Raw genomic sequence first — 22969 nt, 5'->3', positions numbered from 1 at the left:
CTCAGAGATAGAGCACCTGCCTAGCATGTTCAGGCCTGCATTCAATCCCCAGCACCATCAAACATACAGAAAAGCAAAAATAAGAATGACATATTTCTTACTGGAAACAAAGAAAGCCAGAAGACATTCCCATTCATTCTATGAGGTCAGCATTAGCTCATTAAAGACATCATAGGTTTAAAAGAAATCATAAACTAATCCCCTCATGCACAGATGCAGATTCTTAACAAAACATTAGCAACATACAAAAAAATAATACAACATGATCAAATAGGTTTGTCCCAAAAGTATAAGATTGGCTTCACATTCAACAATCAACTAACATAATTCACCTTATTAACAGCCTAATCAAAACACAAGACTATATAACATCTCTGTAAAGTATTTAACTAAAAGCAGCCTCTGTCCTGGAGAAGAGGACTAATTCGGGGGCTGCCTGACTTGCCGACAGAGCCCCTCATTTTCTACTGGGCCATCTTCATGTCAAACAGCTGGAAAGCATGGTTTGTCTAGTTGGCTGTCCTTGAAAACGTAACTGGAATCTCCAGGAAAAGATACTCACCAACAACTCAAGTAGCCTGAGCAGCATCTGCTTCTCTAGGTCCTGGGTGCTGCCACTGCCTGGCTGGCTGCCACTGAAGGACACAATCAGCCACTGCACACAGGACTGCAGGAGGGTCTTCCTCCAGGTGCCCAGCATTTCTGCTGACTGCTCCAGGGCTGCTGAGACAGAGTCTGCCACAATCCAACTGCAGCAGGAGACCAGAGGTGCAGAGTTAGGAGGAGGCTGTCATCCAACATTGCAAAGGCCTGTATGGAACAGCTGCCTTGAGTCCTGATTCTGTTCACTTTGGGACCCACAGGCTCCTCCCAACCCTTACACATCTAAGAGGCCCCAGAATATTACAGCTGGCAGTATCAGCACACCAGGGAAAAGGTGTGCATATCCAGACTGAGATCAGGGCATCTCCACCCCAGCACTAATGCCATTCAGAGCCAGATAATCCTTTCTTGCGGAGGTGGGGTGGGGGTCCACACCTAGCCACCTCCGCCCTCTGGATGCTACAAGCCATACCCCATGCCTCAGCTATTTTATTTTATTTTTTTTTTTTTGTTTTTATCGGTACCGTGGATCGAACTCATGACCTCGCACTTGCAAGGCAGGCACTTATGCGCTGAGCTAAATCCTCAGCCCCATGCCTCAGCTATGATAAACAAACTCGACACTGACAGCCATCCCTGCAGAAACCAACACCCTGAGACTGCCTACTCTCAGGAAACTAGCTGTCCCCTCTCAGAGATGGCCTTGCTCCAGCCAGGACAGGTAGCACGAAGAGTTTTCATCTTAACTGCCTTCCCATGGACAGCACAACAGGGCGGCAGCCTCTACTACTATCTTGCTTCATTAAGATGAAGGAGCACAATGGAGCTTAGAGGGCACCCAGTGACCTTGGCCTTTTACCTCTTGTGACTGCCTGGAGCCTGAAGCAAGCTGGGCAAACGGTCCATGAGTGCACGGAGGTCTTTGGCCCTGGCAAATGGGACTAGCTGGGCCAGAACTTCCTGAATCAGGCCTGACTCTGGGGGTCCATCAGGACTGAGGAGCCTGTCTTGGAGCTGTTTCCACAGGGCCTTCCTCAGGACAGGAATGACAGTGGAGGATGCTAGGGCAGACACAAAGCAGAGGTCATTGTGTACAATGTGGGCTGAGCCAGCATGGACCACTCAGGTGCCACCTGCTGTATGCCACATATCCTGGGACCCTGTGATGTCACTCTGGCAACTTGAAATGGGCCAGGGCTGGAGCATCAATACCAGCGAAATTGGCAGTTGCTACATGATCTCCAAGGGCCGGCTGTTAAACGTTCGCAGGCACTGGGCCCAGACTGCTGGCCAGTGCTCCTGTGAAAGCCTCTTTAACCATGTGGGCTTTGTGCACAGCCTTCAGCGTAAGTGCATACACCAAGAACCCCCAATCCTGAACTCTCACGGGGCTCACTCTCCAGAGGCACAGGACAATCACAGCACCTAGACAGCTGGATCAACAACTGCTGGCCAGACGCCTCCTGCCTGAGGGCTGCCTCGTTTTTGTTTTTGTTTTTCTTCCACAAATTCCTCACATTAAAGGCTGCCTCATTTATTTTAAAGCATCAGTTACTACTACTACTACACGGTGATGCAGAGCAGAGGCAAAGCATGAAGGACCCTCTCACCCTCATGGTAATCCCACTCTGGAGGGAGAGAATGCCACTCTGAGGCAGGAAAAATGCAAGCTCAAGTCCAGCCTGGGCAATTTAGTAAGACTTTGTCTTAAAAGAAAGAGAAAAGGAATAGGGACACAGCTCAGCGTGAAGCCCTGGGTTTAATCTCTAGGGCCCTCCTCTGCCAAAAAATTAAATTTTAGAGTCATCAAAAAGTTAAGTCAAGGGCTAGGCCACAGTTTCCTGGCAAGCATGAGGCTGTGAGTTTGATCCACGGTACCAAAAAAAAAAAAAAAGAGTTAAGTCAGATCTGAAACCCAGCAGGGAAAGATCAAAAAACTGGATCTGTACTCTGTCATGTGGCACCATGTTCCCTGAAGGTGGGGAAAAGTGTGACAAGACAAGGGACAGCTTAGCTTTGAATGATCCTGCAACTTAACAAGACCCAAGCCCAGTATTGCCCATTCCTGCTCCTGTTTCACATAGGAATAAACAAGAACTGATGGGGACCAGGGAGCCTACGAGACAGGAGTGTGTTGAGGCTTCCTCAGCCTTTCCCAGTCTCCAGAGGTCTGGTGCTGGAGAAGTAAGCCACACCCAGGGCACAAAGCAGCAGGGTTTGAGAATGGACATGCAGTTCCCCTCCTCAGCCCTCGACCTAAAGCTCCCAGTGTTGCCCACACCCATACCTCCTGCCGGACATGAGAAGTGCCACTGTGGCCTGTGCTGGAGGTACACGTGGATGAGGGGCAGGAAGTTGTCCAGCTCCTTCTGCAGCCTGTGCCCTGCACCAGCCCGGCTGCACCACTGCTCAAACCATAGCACGTGAGTACAACTCTGCTGGAGGAGCAGGGTGGCGATGCCCACGGCTGCCGGCGTCTGCCAGGCCAGGCAGTAGTCGAGCAGATCAGCCGCAACCACGGGGGCCAGCACGGGGTCTCTCTGCAGGGTGTGGAGGAACACCGTGTCCAGTTCATCCACAGCCAACATGGGGAGCAGAGTGCCCAGGCCACGCACATACTCGGAGGACCAGAGAAGCTCGCCACTCTGTAGCCGGTCCTGGGGGCTGCAGGCCAGCAGCTGCACCAGGGTCTTCCCAAGGATGCTTAACTGTCTCTCTCTCTCAGGGGCCTCAGCGGATGGCTGAGTCTGCAGGTGGGCCTCCGGCAGGGCCAGCAGAGCCAGCGTGAGCTCTCGGAGCTGGGCACCTTCCATGTATGGGTGTAGCTCCCGCAGGGCCTCCAGCTGTAGCAGGCTCTTGGCTGGAGAAGCAGCTCGGCCTGTGCTTCTGGCTCGCAGCTCCCTCAACACACTCTGCGTGATGGCCTCCAAGTACCTGGCCAGAAGGCCCAGCTGCCCCATATTTCGGAGGATGGGGGCGCAGGCCACCAGCAGCTGAAGGACGCCTGCACTGAACTGAGCAGCCAAGAGCTTCACAAGAACGGGGCTGAGCGTATGTGGGGGCAGGGCTTGTTGTTCCAGGGCCAGAAACCAGCCTTCCAGCGTTGGGTGTCTCAGGATGGCCACCAGCACCTCCTCCAGCGTCTGAAAGATGGATGGTGACAGACATCACGAGAGGCAGGGGGCCAGGGAGACGCTGCAGCTACCAGTACGCATTTGCTGTTGTCAGTGAGACAGAGCAGGAGACGGCTCTCCTAACCTACCCCATGACAACAATGTACAATGGCCACACTGTGTGTCACTTCTCCTGTGCAACTGCAGAGGCTACACCGGGTGTGATCAGCACCACTCAGTCACAAGCATGTGCTCGATGAATTCAGCTAGAACAGAATTACTGTGTGGCAAACTGCTCTCCCACACAACATGGAGGGAACAAAGGCAAGGGCCACCCAGACACAGCAAAATGCGATTAAGACTGGCCATCTACTCTCCCTTGTCCATCTGGTTGAGGAGCAACAGGGTCAGGGTCATAGCTTAGACCACATGTCTGAAAAAGGTGACAGGAATTAAACTGCTGTGAACAGCCACATTCTTGAACTCTTGTCTCCACATTCAGAGAAGCACGGGGCCTCAAGAGACTCTAAGAGACTAGTTTTGGTTCAGCCACCTGGCTAGAACGTGCTGAGCATTGCTGGATGACCAGAGAGTAACTGGAATTGGTCATCCTCCACAACTTTGCTGAGCATGGGTCCTAGCCAAGAAGTCCCCTTAGTCCCTAGGGACAGGAATGAGTTTTCTTATTTCACTTAACTTGAAAGGCAGGAGCCCAGTAGCCTGCCCAGCAGAGCCCTGCCAGTCAGAAACAGAGAAACACACTGTCAGGACTGCTCTGCCTGTCACGTGGCTGGCCCAGCCAGCACACGGACCACCAGGAAGTCAATGGGAGACTGAAGGCAGAACGACGGCTGTCTCAAAAAGGGTGGGATACGGTACACACTTGTTGCCTGAACCCAGGAGGAGTCACAGGGCACACTGACAGAAATATGCACCTGACCCAGGGAGATGACCTGCTGTACAAGACTAGCAGAGAAAGGCTTTCTCCATGCAAGGGAATTGGCAACAGCCTCCCACGGCCCACCCTGAGTCAGCCCAGGCTGAGCTTCTGGAGAGGAAACAGATACACTGGCTTCCTGAGGCTCCTGGCACATGGTGTGGGGGAGTGGCCTGGAGGGGCCAGCAACTTGGAAGAGCAACTGGAACAATGAACACCTAGGCTGAGTCCTGCATGGCCAGGGTGGGTGTGGGGTGTGTCTCAGGTGGCTTTCAGAGTTTCTGTATCTTTATAGTGAAAGTATATTTCTGATTAAAAATACACTTGTCTTCCAAAAAAGGCGAATGGGCTGTCTATGGCAGGGGGCAGAGGTACCTGGTCATTGGCCAACTCCAGCGAGGCAACAGACTTCATGTCTAAAAAGAGTTCAGATTCAGCATGGGCAGCCTTGCACTTCTGCTGATTCTGGGTATCCAGCTGCTCACAGTGGACAACCAAGTGTCTGAGGAGATTCAGGAAGAGATGCAGGAGGGGAGGCCCTGCATTTCTGCCCAGCTGTGAGGATGAAAGCAGCAAGGTGTCATGACTGCAGAGAGAGAAGGGCTGACAGGCACAAGAACAGTAACTATTATGCCCTCGGGCAACCAAAGAGGAGATATGCGGGGCAAGTGGAGAGGGCAACTCTTTCATATGCTGTTTGTGAATACTCGTCAGCTGGAGTCATCTCTCAAGTGAGAGTTGTCTTCCTTACCTGGATGCACTGCATGGGCTTCGGGCCAAAATGAGGGGAACAGGCTAACTTCAAAACCTGCCCTGAAGACCTGAGAACTACTTCGGGGCAGAGCTTACCATGAGTACCAAATGAAGACACTACATTAGGAGGGAGGCCTGGCAGAGCTGCCAATCTAGTCTACTACAGGAGGGGCCCTGCCCTGACAGTGAATGGCCTCATGACAAACTGAGGCGTGTGCAGGTCCCTGTCTGTCATTGCTGAGGGACACACTGGTCTGGAGAGAACAGCACTGCTGCCTCTGCCCATCTGCTCCAGGAGGAATGGTAGAGACCCGAGTCCAGGCTCCTGAGAAGTCCTGTCTCAGCTCAGAAAAGGCTGCTCTGGAGGTAAAGCATAGGCTGAAGCAGCGGTGCTGACCTGGCGGAAGTTCTCCACGGTGCTCCTGAGGTAGAGTAGCACCTGCTTGGTGGCACACAGGGCTTGGCGCAGGGTGAGACACTGGACTGCAGCCTGCAGCTGCTCTTGAATGTGCTTGTCTCTGAGCGTCTGGCTCTCATATGCTGTCTGCAGCACAGCGGAGAAGCAGGAGGCCAAGGCGGGTACATGGGATGTACAGTTGCTGGATGCCTGCAGTGGCTGAGGGAGACGGCAAGACGCAATCACCATGACTGGAAATGCTGCACAGGCTGTAAGAGACCTCAACTGATGTGCACAGCAGTGGTCAGCAATCATGCCTAAGACTAAAAGATGTAGGCTGCACAGCACCTACCTGAAACAGCCCATCTCACCAATTTCCCTTAGCATGCCGCGCTGACAGAACATGACAGGCCTGCGTAGGAGGTGGGACGAGAGCCTGCCTTGGGCCCCAGTGTCAGGGATTAACAGCAGGAGTCAGGGTAGGCACAGGCATGGGGAGCCTGTGTCATGAGCTAGCTGCCTCCCCAGGAGCTTTGCTAGAACGTCTCGTCAGGAGGATGGCAAATGAGGGCCAAATGAAGAGAACTCTCTGGAGCCACTCTGCCTCAAATGAGAGTTGCTAGTTTCTTTTAACATAACTGCAAAAGGTCTTCCTTATTTACCCCATGTGACTTGTACTATCACAACTCCATCCAACTTCTGGAACCTGCTACACTCAAGGCTGTGTGTGCCCTGACCAGGGGTTCTCAAAGCCCACCCCAGAACTACTGGTTCAGAAATGGGGGCTGGGCCCAGTAGATGAGAGCCAATGCTGTGATACACTCAAACGGGGAGGCCAGGCCACCTGAGCACCAGGTGGGCAGCGCTGGATTCCCCGAACCTTAACACTGGCCACTGGCTGGCTGCACCAAGCCCTGCTGGTGACGACAGCTGTTACACGCTGGGGCTCTGCTGCCGGACGTCTGGACTAAGGTCTGGCTCCACCACTGAGTGGTGGGGGAAGCACTCCGTGCCTTGGTTTCCTCATGTGAGTAAAGGCTGGGTAGTTCTGATTTACTTCTCAGAGTTATGAGGATTAAGGGGCTCAAAATACACGAAGTACATTTAGTGTGGGGCCCACTCGACAGAACATGCCACCAGCGCTGCTCCCAATCACAAAGGCCAGTGCTGGCCACCCTATGCCACACGTGCAGCAGTCAGCTGTTGTCACTGAAAGCTCTGCAAGGTCTGCCATCACTGCGAGGCTCTCTGCTTTCTCGAGTAAGGCAGAAATTGAATGGATTCACAAAAATGCCCACAGCAAAGCTCTTTCCCACCCCATAGTTTTGAAAAGTACTCTTAACTGTAGCCCGAAGCCCACTACCAGAATGTAGTCCTCACCAAAAGACAAGTCCTCTGCCCTGTACTGTGTCAGCTTAAGCCAAAGGGAGCCTGCTGGGAGCTGAGCACCTAAGTCTAGGCACATGCCAAGGTCTGAAGGGAGAGCTGTGAGGCAGGCATCATAAACCACTCGAAATGGGAAAAGAAAAAAAACAGGCTTTTGACTGCAGCTGAAAGAGTCACCAGCCAATTTTCAATACAGTGGAAATTTAATTTTGCAGTATCATCGACTCCTCCATGTTTAGCTGAGCAGTGGTAATACAACTTAGCTTCCTCTCCTACACAGTGGAAATCTAAAGATAAGAAAGAGCTCCCTGCAAGCCACAAGGCATTCTGGCCACACATGGCAGGCCAGCTACAGCCCATGGGAGGGAAGTGCTGCAGGAGTGGTTGCGGTTGTGGCTCACCCAGGCCTCTCGGGCTTGCTCCGGGATCCAGAGGCTGTAGTAGCTGTTAAACCGAGACAGCTGCCAGGAGCAAGGCGGGCCAGGAGGCTCAAACTTGTCGTAAGCCTGGAGCAGAAGACACAGAGCCAAGGGGTCCCTCTGGGTGTGGAGGAGGTCGGTCAGCACTGCTGTCAGGTAGACCACGATGCTTTCCCCTGCAGAGGACAGCATGTGTGTGTGTGAAGAAGCCCGCTAGAAATCCCGTCTGTGATCCACCAGCACTGCCTCCTTCCACATGCATGGGAGATGGAGAAATTCACGTCACCTCCACAAAGGGCTGCAGGCCCATGTGGGAAGGCGGGTCCTACCGCACACCATCCTAGGTTCCACGGTACTATACTCATTTTAGTTTACCACGGTACTAGAGATCAAACCCAAGGATACTGTACCACTGAACTGAACCCTCAGCCCTTTTTAGAGACAAGTTCTCATTAGCTTGAAAATTACTCAGGCTGGCCTTGAATTTGCAATCCTCCTATCTCAGCCTCCCAAGCAGCTGAGATTATGTTAGGCTCCATTTATGAAACAGCACACAGTCGGTATCAATGAGACAAGGCATATAAAAGGCAAAGACAAAGCCACCTGGATCCAGATCTTGCTGAGTGTTTGCAAATGCCTCCCTTCTGCCCTGGCACACGAGCTCTCTCTGGCAAAGGCAATAGGACCATATGCCTGGGTTTGTCTCTTCCAGACCATGACATATCCTGCTTGATTGTCCACTCTCTTCCTCTGCCACAGTAGAGGTTGCAAGTGACACAGAAAGATGGCCAGGCAATATGACAGGAGCAGCCTGGAGACCAAGCCACATTCTGAATGACAGCCACCTGGAAGGGCAACCTGGCCTGCACAAGACCATGGCAAAGTCAGAAGGCATCTACCTCCTGTATGTATGTGTCAGACCACGCCAAGTGGGAGCAGAGAGCCTTCGCCCTCCTAGCCACACCACCGCAGCCTGTGAGTGCATCCAGGACTAAGCTGCCTGGAAAATTCAGCAAGTATGAAAGAATCATCCTTAGCATCAACATGTCAAGAACAGACTGAAGAGGTCCAGATGGCCTGACACAGCTGGGACATCCTGACTGTGCACAGGTACCTGCTTCATTCTCTGTCCCAAGGAGCAACTTGTTCCTGGCTTCCAGGGCTGCAGGGACCACAGCACTGAATGGGAACGTGAGCAGGATCATATCTTCATTCAGCAGGAACCCAATCTCCTCGTCCAGGCCTTCGCTCCCCTCCACCAGGACGTCCACCATGTCCAGCACATCTGCCACAGAGGAAGAGTCCAGTCCCACTCTGACAAACGACACCAAAGGACTCGACTGCCATCACCCCCAGGTGAAGGAGGAAGGAGAGAATATTTGCACCAAAGAGAATAAAACAAATCTGAACTTCTCTTGGGGTAAAATGTTTGACACGGTCTGATGCTGAATAGATGAAGGTATCTTTGTAATCTCTGACAAAATGCAGAACATCAGTAGTCTTTCAGCTTTAACCTGGATATGCAGATAAACAAGCTAAGATCTGAGAAGGTGGAAGCACAGCGTCTAGCTTTAAATCTTGACTTTGTTGTGTAGTTATACACAGTAGCTGTGTGAGTTTTTAACCTCTGTGTGCCTTGAACACATGGACAGTAATACCTTCCTCTTTCAGAGCTGTTTATGAGATTTACAAAGTTTACAAATGATTACCTCTGTAAAAAGTTTACAAAACACCTAACACACAACAAATGCTACCAAGTTCGAATAACCCAGAGTAAATTTTATGCACATTTTTTGTAACACAGAGGAACATTCTACAATAGGCTGACCTAGACACAAAGAAATGAGGTGTCTGCATTTTGCCTAAGGCATCAGTGTCACTCCTGTTCCCTGTGTCTAACTTGCTAAGTGGCAGCACAGAAAGGAGTGGAGCCTACCGTCGATGTGAGAGATGGGAATGCTGGTGTCATCCGTGTCTTGCCTGCTCATGGTGGCCTGCAGAGTGCTGGCTTCTTGGACAAAGTCAGATGCCTTGTCTGTGTACGTATAGGGATTCGCCACCAGTGTCAGTAAAACCTGGACATCCGATAGTCAAGTGGAAAACATTTACATGGTTACAAGTGAAATGAAAAGGGACAGGTCACTGGTCACTGTCAAGGGAAGTACTAAAATGTTAGCTATCCTTAATAACAGTAATATTACTGCAAAGATATCTTCCTCTTTAACTTTTTGTTGCACAATTTAAAAAATTATTTCCTTTTAGTAGACTACTGCTTTTAACACAGCTTTTAATGTATCCCACTCCATCGTGCAAAAACAAATTCCCAAAAGAAAATTAAAAAGCATGCAGCAACATATTCCTATGGTTTGGATTCTAATGCTAAGTGGATTCTGGAATTGCAGCAGGATTAGGAAGTAAGCCAGGGCAAAAGCCCCTCTGGCATCGCTGCGTCAAAAACGCCTTAATGACATGCAGAGCCACTGCGTGTAATCATCCTTGGACATGCTGCTTTACATGGAAATCTGTGCTTACACGTTCCAGGAACTGAATCACCGTCTCTCTGCTGCCTTCTGAAGTGTTATCCAGGTGCTCCAACCAGAGCTCCAGTTCCTTCCAGGTATACTCAAACACACCCGTGTCCCGCAGAATCTGCAGTGAGCAGACGCAGTGCAAAGGTCAGCACCGAACCTGCTTTCTGTGGAAACTGCAGCGGCTTCACGTTGCACCAGCCACTTGCAGCTTTAAACACAATGCAACTCTTTGTCTAGCTGCTGCTGATTCCTTTTCCAGAGGGCTGGCTTTCAATGTGGATTTTCACAAAGAATGTGCACAGCCTCACTCTGCTCAGCCACTCAACCTCCAGGTTGTAGGAAGTTCTCCAAGGTCAGGAGCCACCTTGAGGGCAAGCAGCACCCTATTTCTACCAGAACAAACTTGGTATTAGGCAGGCTCTGATCTATAGTGCTGAGTAACAGTGACATTCCCTAATGGCCTGATGACTGACACTTAGGGCATCAGTGGCCTCATGGCACAGAGCCCTGCAACAGTGTATTCCAAAGAAGCACTCTGCCATGTCCATTCCATCTATTTGTGCTTGGCTGTCACGACAACGTGTGGCTGGCACCAGGTTCCGCCCACACTCCTGTAAGGAAAGGCAGCCTGGAGGCAAACGCTCACCCCCTCATGGTCTCACATTGAGATCGCCTGCCCTTCATCTGGGCGAAGGGTCAAGTGCTCACACCCAAGAAACAGTGAATGTGATTTCGGTAGCACCCCATACTCCAAATGTTGACTGTACAACAGAAAAGAAAAATGAATTGCCCACAGCCAGACCTGCTGCAGCTCTGGAAAGGTGAGAACCGAGTTAAGGAAGAGGTGAACAAAGTCCCATTCTCCCTGAACTGACCTTGACCCCACCTGTGCTGGGGGATGGACGTGGTGAAAAAGGCTGAACACCCCAGAGTGTGGCTCAGAGGAAAGATGCACAGCCATTCGCTGGATCAAGGGGGCAGAATGCACTATTCACTGTGCCTTGGTGGACCAAGCATGAGCCGCCTCTTTATTACATCCAGCCTCCTCTGCCACCCTGCGGTCTTGTCACCTCCACTCTCCATGGGAAAATTAAGTCAGGAGAGACCAGTCATTTGTCCTAAGCCACCCAGAAGAGAGAAGAACCAGGATTTAAATCCAAGAATTAGATTTGAAAGCTGATGTTTTTAGCCACTTCATGGTGTAATCTAATTTTTTTTTTTCTTGGTCTTTTCCTTTTTACCGGTACCAGGGATCAAACTCATGACTACCTGCTTACAAGGCAGGTGCTTATGCCGCTGAGCTAAATCCCCAGCCCCAATCTGTCTAAATTTAAGACACACTAAAAATTACTATAAAACCTTCTGATTATAATTTGCAATACTACTGATGCAGCCTGAATTCAATAAGCATTTACAAAGTTCCTTGTGTTAGGAAAACCTGTGCAAATGCCTTTTAGAATCGATTCAGAGGAAATGCTCACCTTCATGATCAGAAGTTTGGTGGACGACTTGAGCTGTAAATGGCTACTGGTCACAAACATTTTCATCAGTAAGTAGAACACAGATCTTTCTCCTCCAATAATTTCTGCATCTGGGCCTTCCTAGAGTGTGAATGTTATTACATATTTTTAATATAAAATTATTTGTAATTATTTATATATGTATAATTTCAGTAACATATTATAAAAAAATAACGAAAGCCATGACTTGCTGAGCAGACAGGTGACAACAAGCCCAATACACTGCCAGGTCCTCACCTCATTTCTTAACGACATTCAGTGGAAAAACTATATGTGCACACACAAGGAGTGGCAGAAATCAGGCCACTCAAAAGCCCCCAACCTTGCTGTAGTTATACGACAGCCAGTTCCAGCAGTAAGCACAGGCAGCCCTCTTCATGTGTCCAGTCCAGCACCTGCTAAGTCCTCAAGATGAGCTATCCTCAACTCTGATGCAGGGAATCTTAGACAAAGGATTCAGAGGTAACACACACAGACTCCAGGACCATCGCTTGCTTAGACCTTTCTAGAAGTATCACATGTAAAAAGGTCAACTTCCATTCCCACATTCTGGATTCTATATGAGAATAAGACCTAATTTCTTAAAAAAACATACTCTGAGAAATGAGAAGCACACCCAGTCAAGGCATACTTGTTTGATCATTTTCCCTCATGGTACAAGAGTGACACAGCACTGGGGCATGGCATAAGGACACAGGCAAAGATCTGCTACATGCTGACTTCCTACAAGGGCAACATGTTCTCTAAAGAGTCCAAGAGGATGCTGTTGTAGACACACATAGGGCTAGCAATGTCAGCTAACCTTCCACCAGACATAGCCCTCTGCTGGCTTGGAGTTTATTTCCACCTCTGTCTGAGGCTCTTCCAGGATAAGGACAAACAAGAAAGAGTATTTTATTTTCACAAACATCTTAAAATACAAGAAGAATATAAGAGTCAAGATAAAAAGCCAACAATCCCAGCAGGTTAGCTAGCGGCAGAAGACTGGAGCTCTCTGCTTTGTACCTGTGCCTTCAACCACAAGAACTTGTTGGCAGGCAGCTCCAGGGCCACCTTCAGCATGTGGTGCTGCAGGATGGGAGGGGCCTCCTGGCCAAGGCTCTGCTCAGAGATGATGCCTGCAGACACAAGGGAGGCAAACTGACAAAGTCACCCAGGAGTGGGTGCCCAGCAAATACTGCCTGACCAAAGGGCCAGAGACAGAAACCCACATCTAGAAAGCTAAAAGGATATGGGTCTGTTGCCTGACCTGGTTGCCTCAACCAGGCTGTGCAAGCCTGTCTCTCTCGACACCCTGTCCCACCCCAGGGCCATCCAGATCCTTCGCTGCCAAAGCAGGCTCCTCATCACCTGACCCATGCTAAGCTCATGCTACCACAGACATTGCCATACCACGCTGCCTGCCTCCAAGTGTGGTCCCTCATGGATACAGTCTCTTGTGTGGGACACAGACCTTGATGTCCACATGCAAATGTTCTGTGGACAAGTAATTCTGGCCACTGACTGGTCAGACTGGGTCCCTGTCTTCTAACTCAGTGTCTAGGTGTCTCCTTTGTGCAAGAGGATACATCAGTAAGTCCCAAATGGCCACAATCTAGTACATTTCATACCCCCATGGCAAAGATAACCTTGCACATTCAAACAATTAAAATTACAGCTCTTGAAAGGGATTATCTCTGTAGCTTATATAAATTCCAAGAATGGTATTTTTGTAAGTCTTCTTCTATAGGACTGATTATAAAGTCCATTTTTATGAAGTAAACCTGACCATCAAGGATCCATGACCAGGGAAGCTTAATGTTACTTTTATGAGATGTGGTTTGAGTCGGACTCATTGGAAAAAAATACGATGGGATGCATGCACCTCTGCACGATGGGATGGGATGTCCCTTCCATGGAACTCTCCTGCCTCAATCTCTGCACCTGTTCCCTGAGAAGACAGCTTTAGAGTACACATGCATGATCCAATCTGTAGACTGTCCATGGCAGGTCATTGGGGCTGACTGGCTTCCACTTTCCCCACTCTTAGGGCTTATGCTCAGTGCTCACCTGAACTCACTTAGAGAAGGCCAGCAACTAAAAAGTACAGGTCCAATAAAATTATAAGATCACAATTACCCCAGCAAGGTAACCACAGCCTCGCGGTCCCTCAGCACCTAAGTGTTCATCTGCCACCTTGAGACTCACCTTTCAGGAGCTTGCTGAAGTCAAAGTTGTACTGCATGACCACATGGGGGACTGCTTTCTGGTAGAGGCATATGACCTGGAGCAAAACGGCTCTCAGAAGAATAGTTTCTGCATCATCTGCAACGAAGAAAATAGTTTCAATTGGGAAACAATTTGTTTTGGGATCTTGCTCGAGGAAACAGCCAAGCCACACTGCACTCAACCGAATGCTGCACAGTGAAGCTACAGGCAGTAACTAGATGTAAAAACTCACATAGTGCTGTCCAAGAGCCCAGCTTCTGGCCCACTTGGCTGTGATGGTCTTGGACAGGTTGAGGCTACTCTGTCTTTTCTTTTTTGGGGGGGTACCAGGGATTGAACTCACGACCTCCCATTTGCTAAGCAGGCACTTATGCCTCTGAACTAAACCCCCAGCCCTCATCTCTGTGTTTTCAAGTCCTCATCTGAGCAAGGGGATTTTCTCGTAGGGTTGCCAGAAGGCTTAGAGGGTCTAGATTCAGGCTACAAAGCCCACTACCTGGCCAACGACAAGATCTAAGTCAATGCTTTTTAATATGAAAGGCACTGAATAGCCCACATCTATCACAGAGCAAGAAAGAGTTTCCCACCCTGTCACCTATTTAAAGGACAGAGCAAAAAATAAAAACAAAAATAAAAAATAAAGGACGGAGCAGACAGAACCCAGCACTCAAGTCTGCAGAGAGACACAGCACTTGCATAAAGCCTGGGTACATTTCTAGTGGATGTTTAAGTTCAATCTACAATTCTCCTTCTTCCCCCAAGGAGAAAAGAATGTGGGGTACAGCCGTGGACCCTCTGGCTAGGAGCCACTGCACGTTCCCTGTCTGCTCCATCCCTGTGAAATACCAGAGGCCCAAGCCCTCACCACACTGGAGAGCCCTGCAGGCAGCTGGAGTCCCGTCACCTCTCTTCTTTCCTTTCTCATCATCTTCTTTCATCTCTTGCTTTTTAAGTGACTGCCAGACCCACACAACAGTATTCAGATCTGGCAAAACCTAAAGGGAAAAAAGAAGCAAAAAAAAAAAAAAAAAATCAGTTGTATTAAACAACAAAGAGAAATGAATGAATTGAACACAGTAAGAGGAAGCGAAACCCAGAGTGGGAGGCACAGATATGTGAGCGTGCACGAGTGTGAATTACATGAGCACTGAGTGTGCAGGACACGAAACAAAAGGGTATAGAGAGAATAGGCACACATTCACTGTAAGCTCTGTTCTGCATGCCAAAGACTGGGTAAACAGGTCCGACGGTAACATCAAAGCCCTGAAGACTTCTTCCCCTGAGTCAAAGTAACACCTCCACAGGGCCAGCATGGAGAACCTGCCTTACGTGGTCCGGGCATAATCAGCCTCCAAAGAAAAGGGGGAGCTCTGAGAAAGCGGGTCTCCCAGGTCACCCAGCCCCTTCACTTGGACCACAGCACAGTCAGTGCCATGTTCCAGAGGAAGACAGGAGATCTCACCAAGTCAGAACTCTGCCAGTCCCCAGTGGACAGCAGGTACCCTGTCTCATTTCTTAGCTTGCTCAAAGACTTTGGGACTGCACTCCAAGCGTGACACTTGTGTGGCAGTTTTACTGCTGATCTTCAGTGCCATGCCACAACTGCCTGCTGGCCTCTCCAACATGGTGGCACTTGGGTCCCACCCATGCTCTCCCAAGAAGGCCCCTTCTCCCTACTGTGCTTGGGGGCAGGGAAAGCCCACCTTGCTCAGTGCCTCTCGGAAGAGCTGCACAAATTCTTCCATCACCGACGCTGTGTACACGCCTGATTCTTGCCAGGATTCTTTATTTAAGCAGTGGTCAACAGTTTTCAATGCTCTCTTCAAAATGAAGGAAATGAGGGACAGAGCTGTGTGTCTCACCGACGTGCTGTCCAGCTGGGAAGAACAGTTAAATCCACAAATGTATGTAGGCAGACAGAGGTCTCAAGCTCTGCACTGGTTCTTGCTCCATCTCTAGCCATGCTGGATTCTACAGTGTGACAAGAACTGACCCCAGGGACTTTGCCCACCTAGATGTCCTCCATGTCTGAGCTCAGCTGCTGCCAGAAAAGCAGTTAGGAAAGATGGAGTCTGCCAGTGGTTTCCTTTTCCACAGCCTTCTCTGACAACCAGCCACACCACTAACATGGATCATTTGGATTAACAGGAGCAAGAGCTCTGTTAATCACCACAACTCACCCCTAAACACAGGCACGCCACCTTTAACACTCAGCGTTGGGTGAAGAGACAGCAAGAAAACATAGCAGGTCCCTCAGTACAGAGAGCTCCCCCAGGTCAGTAAGCAACAGCTGCATTTTGTGTGGCCCATCTCCCCAGGTTTCCTGTGACAGCAACTTAGCCCCAGTGTGGCGGTTCTACAAAGAAGTGGAATCTGTAGGAGAGGCGGCTGAGCAGGAGGTGCCTAGAGCACAGGGTGGGCCATCCTCAGGAGGGATTCATGTAGTTCTCAGGGGACTCTGCTAGCTCTTAGCAGAGAGGTAGATGTAAAGGGAACGTGACTGGCCCTTCCCTGGCCTGTGGCTTCCTAAATCACTACGTGGTCTCCTGTGTGCTAAGCTATGTCCTTTTCTGCCCATCCACCATGTTGTGCCATCCTCAGAGAGGATGAGGCTGCCCAGTCTTGGACTTCCAGGTTCCAAAACTGTTAGCCAAATAAAACTCTCTTCATACATACCCAGCTTTGGGCATTTTGTCACAGTAACAGAAAATGAACTAATAGAAGAAGCAACTCAGCCAGGTGTGGTGGCACACACCTATAACTTGGGAGGTTGAGGCAGGAGTATCATAGTGAGTTTGAGACCAACCTGGGTTACAGAGTGAGTTCTAGACCAGCCTGAACTTCATAGTAAGGCCCTGTCTCAAAAAAAAAAAAAAAAAAAAAAAAAAAGAGAGAGAGAGAAAGAAAAGAAAAGAAAGAAGCAACTCATCACAGGCCTGGGACATACATACTTCCCTCCTATTTAGGTAAATGCTAGGATGGTCTTCCAAGTCCTCACTGACTACAGACTGAGTAAGGTTCAAGACTCTGCACTAGGAACAAACTAGGGAAGAGCTCAGGCCATGGCCAGAGGCAATTCATTCCTGGACTATCAGCAGTGCCAGAGTACAGGGAAGAAATGCAGAGTCCCAGGTCCTTGTTTAGAAGCAGAGTGTGCATCTTCACACGACCCCCAGGCAAGCCCACAAGGCTAAATCCCGGGGCACCCTGGCTGTGGCACTGGGCATTTACAGTGAGGGGGAAACAAACAGGACTCTGGCTCTGGTTTCATAGTCATGACAGCCCAGTGCCCAGCATTCCAGCTGGCTGCTATTTTACTTCATGGGGATGCCGGGTACCTAAGCAGAACACAGGAAATGCTTAGGCCAACAACGGCTCTAACACATAATGCTTTCAAAAGCAGGCCCCCAACAAAAGTTCATGTGACACCAGTGGGCTGCGAGCACAGGAGCGCCATGACCTGCTTCTAAATCCTGCTAACATCTCATTTCTAAAATAAACTGGCTCTTTTTCTGATTTAAAACATGTGATGTTACAAGTTCTTCAATCAACACTATAAGGAACAAAAGAAAAAAACCCCTCATAATTGCAGCCTCTAGAATTTCTCCCCCACTGATCCCATGAATATGAAAACAGTCTCGGCTCTCCACAAGGGCATGTGGGGACAGCGGACTAGGCTGTGGCTGGACGGCTCCTGGCCTGCAAAGGACAGCAGCCACAGAGGGGAAGGAGCCAGGCCTGTCTCATCCAAGCTACTCTGTCCAGAAGATGGACTGTCCTTCCAGGAGAGTGCACAGACCACACTGAGACAGGAGAGAGGCCAGCCTTTCATCTCTCATACCGCCAGCCTAAGGAGCAAGTAAGCGTAGCCTTCAAAGGAGGCGCAGCTGACGTATTCCTTTCAACTCCTTTCTGCAGGCCTCCTGGGAAATACGAATGTCTCCCACAAAACAGATGGGTAGTTAGCTGCGTCCTAATTTTGCGTATGATGATCTGGCAAACAGAACAAAAGATCTTTCTGCCGAGTCCCACACAGGCCTCTTCTTTTCTCTTCCTCACTCACCGCCCAGCCTCAGCACAAACCCTGGACAGGTATCAAAGAATTCCACTGCAGTCTCAGGAGTTGATACCACCTTAGTGACTGCACCCATCACCACAGGACCAACTCATGTCTACGCCACACACCACGTAGACCCTGTCCTACCTATGTCACATAACCCAGCCTGTCCGGAGGTTGAGACACCTCTCTGAAAGCCTCATCTTCCTGGGAAAGTGGCAGGCTACTGGGCTTAAAGGGGCTGGCAGGCCCAGAACCCAGGTGGGCTATGCGCCCACAGCCAGTCGCCTGAGCCCACAATGCCAAGGTAAAAGATGAAAACCCCTCAATGCTTGGCTTCTGATAGGACCTGGGACCATATAAATAAATTAAAATTAAAGTCTCTCAATTCTTTTCCATGAATATGTTCTCCAAAAATGGATGCAAACAACTAGTTCCCAAAGTAAATAGTCCCCAGAAATCTTAAAACCATTCATCTGGACAAAAAATAAAGGAAATCCTTTATTAGCCTTGTGGTCCAAAGGCTACGTCCAGCCACAGCCACAGCCACAGCTGGGAATGTACCTAATGGCAGATCTGCCTAACATGTGCCATACTTCACATTCAATCACAAGCACAATTAAGAAGAACGATTTTTTGATAATTTTCAATCTACCCTGTCCAGAAATTCTAAGTATTTTACTAAAAGGATTTCCCTTCTTCTGACTCTAACATACTTCCATTCCTCCCAATCAGGAGTAAAGAGGCATGGAGAGATCAAGCTATCCCTGCCACACACTAGAGTGGACAAGGTGTGACACCACTTGTCCCCAGAGGGAATTGGCTCCTACTCAAGGTCTTTGGCCCAAGTGAGGGCATCTGTCACTTTCTTGGGAGCCTCAGAGATTCCCTGACAAAGCAATCCAACACCGCCAGGCCGAAACTCTCAGCCTGAGGGTTCCACAGAAGTTCCAGAAGTAGGGCCACCATGACCTTACATTTAATGCTTGAGTGAACATGATCTTATTGCACACCAGGGGCACCGTGGTCACCATCACCATCGCCAGGAGTCGTGGCAAAGGGATAAATTCTTTGGTCTGAAATGCCTGGGAAATCTCTGGTTGGGCCTCATAGATCTAGGAAAAGGAGAAAAGCCGTTTAGTTGGTGTTAGAAACAGATATGCAACAGTGAAGCCATTCCAATTAAATAATTCTATAATGGTAAGAGTCATTCACTGCAGGGACAAGATCAGACTTGTTAAAGATAAGTCAGGTTGCTGGTTTGGCCACCATCAGAATAGTGACCTCCAATGTACAACTTAGCCTAGACAAATCACTGCCAGAACTGTGCTAGAAAAAAGGGTATCACTCACCCACAACACCTACACTTGACAAAATCTACCATCTTTTTGAAGTAAAATGCTACTCTGGGGTAGGAACACTTGATTATTTAAAAATAGTTTGTGGAGGGCAAGTCTGGACCTCAGTGAGGTTAAGTTACTTCCTTTGGACCACAAGGCTAATGAGCAGCCAAGTAAGGACCACAGCTGAGTTGCAAATACCACACATTTGCCCCTCCCCAGAATTGGGGAGGACAGCTCCAGAGCCACTCCCCTAAGGGTGCTGGTCATAGGGCCCTCCAAGCAAGGGGCAGGGCATCCTTCTTTCTCAAGTGGAGATCAGCTGGGGCCTGCACATGTAGGCACTTGAGAATCCTGAGAATATGTGGATAAAAGCTAATTTTACCAATCATGCCACGCCAAGACTGAGGCACAAGGAAACAATCCTAGGCATTTCACATGCACGCTTGGCAGGCCATAAATCAGAGGGAGAAAAAGCTTAATTGAGCCAAACACTACTGCCAAAGAATTTATAGTAACTATAGGCTGAGCATCCCCAATCCCAAAATCTGCAACTTAAAGCTTTTTGAGTACCAAAAGGATATGATACTCATTAAATTTCATACGTGAAGTGTTCTTGGACTTCAGATTATGCATTTTTGGATTAGAAAGGCTCACCCAATAAAACCTATGCAAGTATCAAAAAAACCTACACAAATATTCTAAAACCTAAAAGCCCCTGAAACTGAACCTGAAACCCTTTGTCCCAGTCTCAAGTATTTTGAGTAAGAATTTAAACCTGCACCTCCATAGGTAGATAAGGGAAATGTTGAAGTCTAAGGCTGAAAGGAAATGAAAACACATCTACTTAAGCAAACAGACCCATCGTAATATATCACAGCTTATGTCACCATGTTCTAAGGATACAAAGCCAATCTTTAAAAAGCATCCTACAATTCAAACATTTCAATCAGTCCAAAATATGTGGAAGGAATAAAACTCTTAAAGTCCAGCTCAGTGAGTCCACTTAGAGAACAAGGTCAGGCACAGTATGTCGCCTGCGCTACCCTTTGTCACAGATGCTCCTGAAGCACAGCGCCGGCCCTTCCTCACCCCTTCCACTCCCCTTGCACTCTAGGTACGGCTTCTGTGTTTTGTACCTTGGTAAGGAGTTTGATATTGTTTAACCAAGCGGACTTCACTCTTGGAAGAAAGGAAAACGTCACTTCCTTGAAGTACTTGCTCAGCAGGTCTGGGCACACTTTTAGGATATTCACCACCAGTTCAGCCACCAGCTCATCATTAGCTGCGGTTTTCAAACCCAACAAGAAGTGCAAGAGTGTCAGGTTGCCTCCTCTGGTGGGGACAGAGACAAGAGGGAGGTGTTAGTGGGGAAAATTCAAGCTAGCAGAGGCCTAGAGTTTCTCTCAGGGACAGTGGTGAAGTGGCTACGGGGAAATTTCCTCCAGGACACAACGTGAGGTATTTCCGCAGCTGTGGGGTCTTGAACTCTATCAGAGCACTTTGCTTTCTATCCCCTACTTCTAAGGGGCTGAAAAGGTCTCCATTTTGTGCCGTGTCTCCCTCTGCTTTGTTTCTTCCCTCCCTGGAATTCAACCTGACTTAAAGAACAGGAAGAAAGCTATCCTCTCTAACCTCCACAGCCACCTCGTCTCCCCGTATTTTTTATTTTGAGACAGGGTCTCCCTAAGTTGCTAAATGGCCCAGGCTGGGCTTGAATTTTCAATCCTCCTGCTTCACAGCCCCAGGATATACACACAAATTATTTGAATCAATAAAATGAATAGCACGGATACTGATGTACTGGGCAACACAGGCCTGCTGCTCCTGGCAGTGACCTCATCCCTCCTCTCTGAGGCAGGCACCTATTTTACAGGCAGACAGAAGGTGGAAACCTGCTAAGCTCTCAGGGCGAAGTTACAACTGGAGTCCAGTTGTGTGAGTTTGAGAACCTGCTCTCTTAATCTATACCAGGGAATGCCACACCATGGCCTGCCACTTAGGTTTGTAAATACATATAATTGGAACACAGTCACAGCCGATGTCTATGTCTACAGACACTTCTACGTGCTCATGGATAGATGGCCCACCTGCTTAAAACCATTTCCGCTCCTTTATAGAAAAGTTTGCTTCATTCTGTCCTCTAACACCTTATGTTCAGTAAGTACCTTCTAGGTGGCAGGCACCCTCCTAGACCCTTAGAAGACAAAATTGGTCACTCTTTTTTTACTACTTTCCACCAAATCAGATCATGCAAAAATAAACAAACAAATAAATAAAAATAACATTTATGCAAGGTGGTCAGAAGCCTGAACTGTGCAAAAGGGACACTGAGAGTGCAGGGCGTATTTTAGGAGGGCTGTCTCAAGTGGTGACACCTGCTCAGGGACTTGAATGAAATGCAGCGGGCCACATGACTCATGGGAAGCCACACGTTTCAGCTTTCTCAAAACTTCTCATTACTGTCTACAAACACAACTCCTTTCCTTTTCCCTGCGCACAAACATTTGTTTCTTGCTATAGTTTCAAATATTCACGAAAAACCACAGTTCATGCCAAACAGACCTACACCCCTAAATTAATGTGATATGCTCATTAAGTAATCATCCATTTCACAGACCTAGTTAAGGAAAGAAAAGATTGCTTTTAAAAAGGGGAAATTATGTGTGTTTTACACATGGCTATTAGAATGTAATGATTACAAAAGTCCGATGGAACTTTTTTTTTCCTTTTTGAGACAGGGTCTCCCAATGCAGTTCAGGCTGGCCTTGTGCTCACTTTGTAGCCCAGGTTGGTCTTGAACTCTCAATGATCCTCCTGCCTCAGCTTCCTGAGAGCTAGGATTATAGGTGTTTACTAGATAGAACAACCTTAGCAAGAAAATGAGTTTGTTCTTACTGATGAGCAAAAGGCTACACTAAGTGTGAATCAGAATAGTCTCAGAATCTGAATAAATTCGAAGTCACATGCAAACCAGGTGTGGCAGTATACGCCTGTAATCCCAGCACTGTGGCAGTCTGAGATAGAAGGATCATAAATTTAAACCCAATCTGGGGAATTCAGTGAGACCCTGACTCACAAACAAAAACGTAACCCCTGGGGGGATAAAAACACCACCGCCAACAAAAGATCATACCGAGGCAGCATTTCCACATTAACCCATTCTGAAGGGATCAGCATTTCTTGAATGCCTGAAGCTAGAAATCAAACTATCTAAATCCTTGCAATAAAACACCATACTGAGCTCTGTGTGGTGGCTCATGCCTGTAATCCCAGCACTCCAGAGCCTGGAGGCTGAGGCAGGAGGATTGCAGCTATGCATCACTACATCTAGCAAAAAATACAATTTATAGTCCTGTCATTGAGAGTACGTTACTATCAGCTTTGGAACTGTATTTCCTAGATTCAAATGTAAACCCTGTCTTGATTGCTCTGAGATCATCATCTTCCTCTAAAACTGAGCAACAGGGATGCTCACCTCAGACCACTTTGCAGGCCAAGCCAGGGCCTGGGAAGGTGACATAGGGACTCCTTCTCAGGCCTAACTGATGCCAGCTTTTTTCAGCAGACACAGGCAGAGACTCCCCAGGGGAGACATACCATAGTCTACGGATCTTTGCTACCCAAGGCCTTTGCCGCTGAAGAGTTGGAATGGACACAGGGGGTGTCCAACTGCTCACCTCTAAGGTGAATTCTAACCTAGAA

General features: G+C 48.7%; 1 protein-coding gene across 1 annotated transcript in view; it reads right to left on the bottom strand.

Moving 5' to 3' along the window:
* The window catches only part of Urb1 (URB1 ribosome biogenesis homolog), a 63485-nt gene that overhangs the window by 24904 nt on the left and 15612 nt on the right, over window positions 1–22969 (bottom strand). The window contains exons 9-24 of the mRNA XM_003467273.5: window positions 20404–20599; window positions 18902–19039; window positions 15571–15744; window positions 14733–14862; window positions 13847–13963; window positions 12665–12777; window positions 11621–11740; window positions 10141–10257; window positions 9545–9683; window positions 8723–8893; window positions 7591–7784; window positions 5804–6022; window positions 5029–5208; window positions 2891–3746; window positions 1463–1664; window positions 563–749 (exon numbers count right to left, since the gene is read on the bottom strand). Coding sequence (XP_003467321.1) covers window positions 563–749; window positions 1463–1664; window positions 2891–3746; window positions 5029–5208; window positions 5804–6022; window positions 7591–7784; window positions 8723–8893; window positions 9545–9683; window positions 10141–10257; window positions 11621–11740; window positions 12665–12777; window positions 13847–13963; window positions 14733–14862; window positions 15571–15744; window positions 18902–19039; window positions 20404–20599 — 3253 coding nt within the window. The remainder of the gene's footprint in view (window positions 1–562; window positions 750–1462; window positions 1665–2890; window positions 3747–5028; window positions 5209–5803; window positions 6023–7590; window positions 7785–8722; window positions 8894–9544; window positions 9684–10140; window positions 10258–11620; window positions 11741–12664; window positions 12778–13846; window positions 13964–14732; window positions 14863–15570; window positions 15745–18901; window positions 19040–20403; window positions 20600–22969) is intronic.

The sequence above is a fragment of the Cavia porcellus genome, unplaced genomic scaffold, assembly GCF_034190915.1.
Source record: "Cavia porcellus strain 051 isolate PalLab524CR breed Dunkin Hartley unplaced genomic scaffold, mCavPor4.1 scaffold_7, whole genome shotgun sequence".
Lineage (NCBI taxonomy): Eukaryota > Metazoa > Chordata > Mammalia > Rodentia > Caviidae > Cavia > Cavia porcellus.
This window is presented reverse-complemented; position numbering and strand designations above follow the sequence as displayed.